We start from the raw sequence: 2500 nt of genomic DNA, 5'->3' as shown, positions 1-2500 counted from the left end.
GCAACGTGCAGTAGCGACAGGAAAGAGGAGCCCGAGTGAGGACATGAGGCAGCAGGGGGGCCACGTGCTTCAGGTGAGGGAGAGGAAGGCCGAAAGGAGCCTGAGTTAGTACCTTGTCTCCCGCAGGGCCGAGTGCTCCGAGGACGACAGCGGCGAGGGACCCAACGCTCACGGCCTCACCATCTACGGCAAGGTAACGTCTTCCTCGACTTCCTTGCTGCCCTGCTGGTTTCCCCCTCGTTTGTTTGATTCGCCCGTTTGTGCTTTGCTCTCTCTTCTTTGCACCGTGCGATTTGGCTTTGTCGCTTTAGGTTTCTTTTATATAATGTTTATATAATTTTTGGCCGATTTATAGATGCATGTTTGAGACATTATGATATAAATTTGAAATATTGGTATTATCTATGATATATATTCACCCATGTTCACCAGGCAAGGAAGTATGCGATCCCAATCAATTCAATAAGATTTTCGTCAATGGAACCAGATAGTACTACATAATTCGTGTGCAGAAAAAGGACAGGGTGAACATTTCCTAGAAAGGTGAAAAGGGACGTCATACAAACCGAAACCACTCCTTTAAAGCGAGTGTCATCCTTCATGTGACAAGGTTTTTTCCTCACACGCTTTCCTTTGTCCCCCCCCCCCCTCTTACGGTGTCACAGAATGTCGTAGAAGTGTTTTTGTGGAAAGTTTATTTCTTATTCAGCCCAAATTTCGAACGGGTGGGGAGGGGGGACGAGAAGCATCAGGTGGGAGCGTTTTATATTGTTTTATACTGACCTTTTGCTGTTTCTTTGTTTGTTTGTTTGTTTTAAGTAATAATCTCTCTATATCTATCTATCTATCTATTTATTTATCTATCTATCTATCTTTCTCTCTCTTTCTCTTTTTCTCCCCCTCTCACTCTCTCCCCCTCTCCCTCTCTCTCCCTCTCCCCCCTCTCCTCCTTTTCCTTTCTCCTTCTCTCCTTCTCTTTCTCTCCCCCTCTTCCCCTCTCCTCTCCCTCTTCTTCTCTCCCTCTCCCCCTTCCCCTCTCCTCTCCCCTCTTCCCCCTCTCCTTCTCCTCTCTCCCCTCCTTCTTCCCCCTCTCCTTCTCTCCCTCTCCCCCTCTCCCCTTCTCTCCTTCTCTCTTCTTTCCTTCTCTCCCCCCTCCTTCTCTCCCTCTCTCCCTCTCCTCCTCCTCTCCGATCATATTCTATGTATATACCTTTACTTTTAGCTAAGCGTGTGTATTTAATTACAACTCCGGCCTGTTCCCTGTTCGACGTATATGATGCATGCCATTGCAATTAGGACGAAAGAGTCATGATAATTACAAGATAGAGATATCGCAAAGTCTACCCCTTCATTACCATTGAAATGAGTTTGGGGGGAGTCATTTTCACCAAAGCGATAGAAAGAGGTTTGCAATTTAGTGTTAAATTGAGAAATATTGACCGTAACCTTGCAATACGGCTTGGTGGATGCTTGTGATGGGTCTTGCAACTGACCGCAAGGAAGTAGGAAGTGCGTTGAGAGGAGGAGAAAGGAAGAGGGAGAGGAAAACAAGAAAAGATGGTAAAGGAAATGGAGAGGGAAGGAGAGGAGAGAAATTGAGGGTGAAAAGAGAGGGAAAGGAGAGAAAGAAACGCGAAGATAAAGGAGTGAAAAGCAACTGAGAGAGAGAGAGCGAGAAGAGAGAGAGAGAGAGAGAGAGAGAGAGAGAGAGAGGGAGGGGAGGAGAGGGAGGGAGGAGGGAGAGAGAAAGAGAGAGAGGAGAGGAAGGAGGAGGAGAGGAGGAGGAGAGAGAGAGAGAGAGAGAGAGAGAGAGAGGAGAGAGAGAGGAGAGAGAGAGAAGGGAGGGAGGAGGGAAGGGAGGGAGGAGAGAGGGGGGGGGGGAGTGAGAGGGAGGGAGAGAAGAAGGGGAGGAGAGAGAGAGAGAGGAGAGAGAGAGAGAGAGAGAGAGAGAGAGAGAGAGAGAGAGAGAGAGAGAGAGAGCGAGGAGAGAGAGAGAGAGAGAGAGAGAGAGAGAGAGAGAGAGAGAGAGAGAGAGAGAGAGAGAGAGAGAGAGAGAGAGAGAGAGAGAGAGAGAGAGAGAGAGTGAGAGAGAGAGAGAGATGGGGGGGGATGGAGAGATAGGGAGGGAAGGAGGGAGGGAGGCAATCTGAGTTCGAGGGTTCGAGTCACCTGCCGGCGCGTTGTTCCCTTAGGCAAGGAACTTCACCTTGATTGCCTACCTAGCTACTGAGTGGGCAAGCCAGCCCAAGTCAGTGCTGGTCCCAAGCCCGGATAAATAGAGAGAATTATTACCTAAAAAAGGTAACACCCGCACTCAACTCTATCTTGCGCTTTTCTTTCCACTTGTACCATCGACAGCCCGCAAATATCTTTGATGTTGTCGCTCAGTCTTGTCTTCGGTGTGCCTCTTCCTCTGTTTCCTATAACCATCCCTGTCAGCAAGTTTTTCTCAATACTTTTACTTCTCATCACATGACCAATAAACTTTAATTTCGTTTTG

General features: G+C 48.2%; 1 protein-coding gene across 1 annotated transcript in view; it reads left to right on the top strand.

Moving 5' to 3' along the window:
* The window catches only part of LOC119578377 (dipeptidase 1-like), a 63187-nt gene that overhangs the window by 35501 nt on the left and 25186 nt on the right, over positions 1-2500 (top strand). The window contains exon 4 of the mRNA XM_037925972.1: positions 127-193. Coding sequence (XP_037781900.1) covers positions 127-193 — 67 coding nt within the window. The remainder of the gene's footprint in view (positions 1-126; positions 194-2500) is intronic.

The sequence above is a fragment of the Penaeus monodon genome, chromosome 11, assembly GCF_015228065.2.
Source record: "Penaeus monodon isolate SGIC_2016 chromosome 11, NSTDA_Pmon_1, whole genome shotgun sequence".
In the NCBI taxonomy this organism is placed as follows: Eukaryota; Metazoa; Arthropoda; class Malacostraca; order Decapoda; family Penaeidae; genus Penaeus; species Penaeus monodon.
This window is presented reverse-complemented; position numbering and strand designations above follow the sequence as displayed.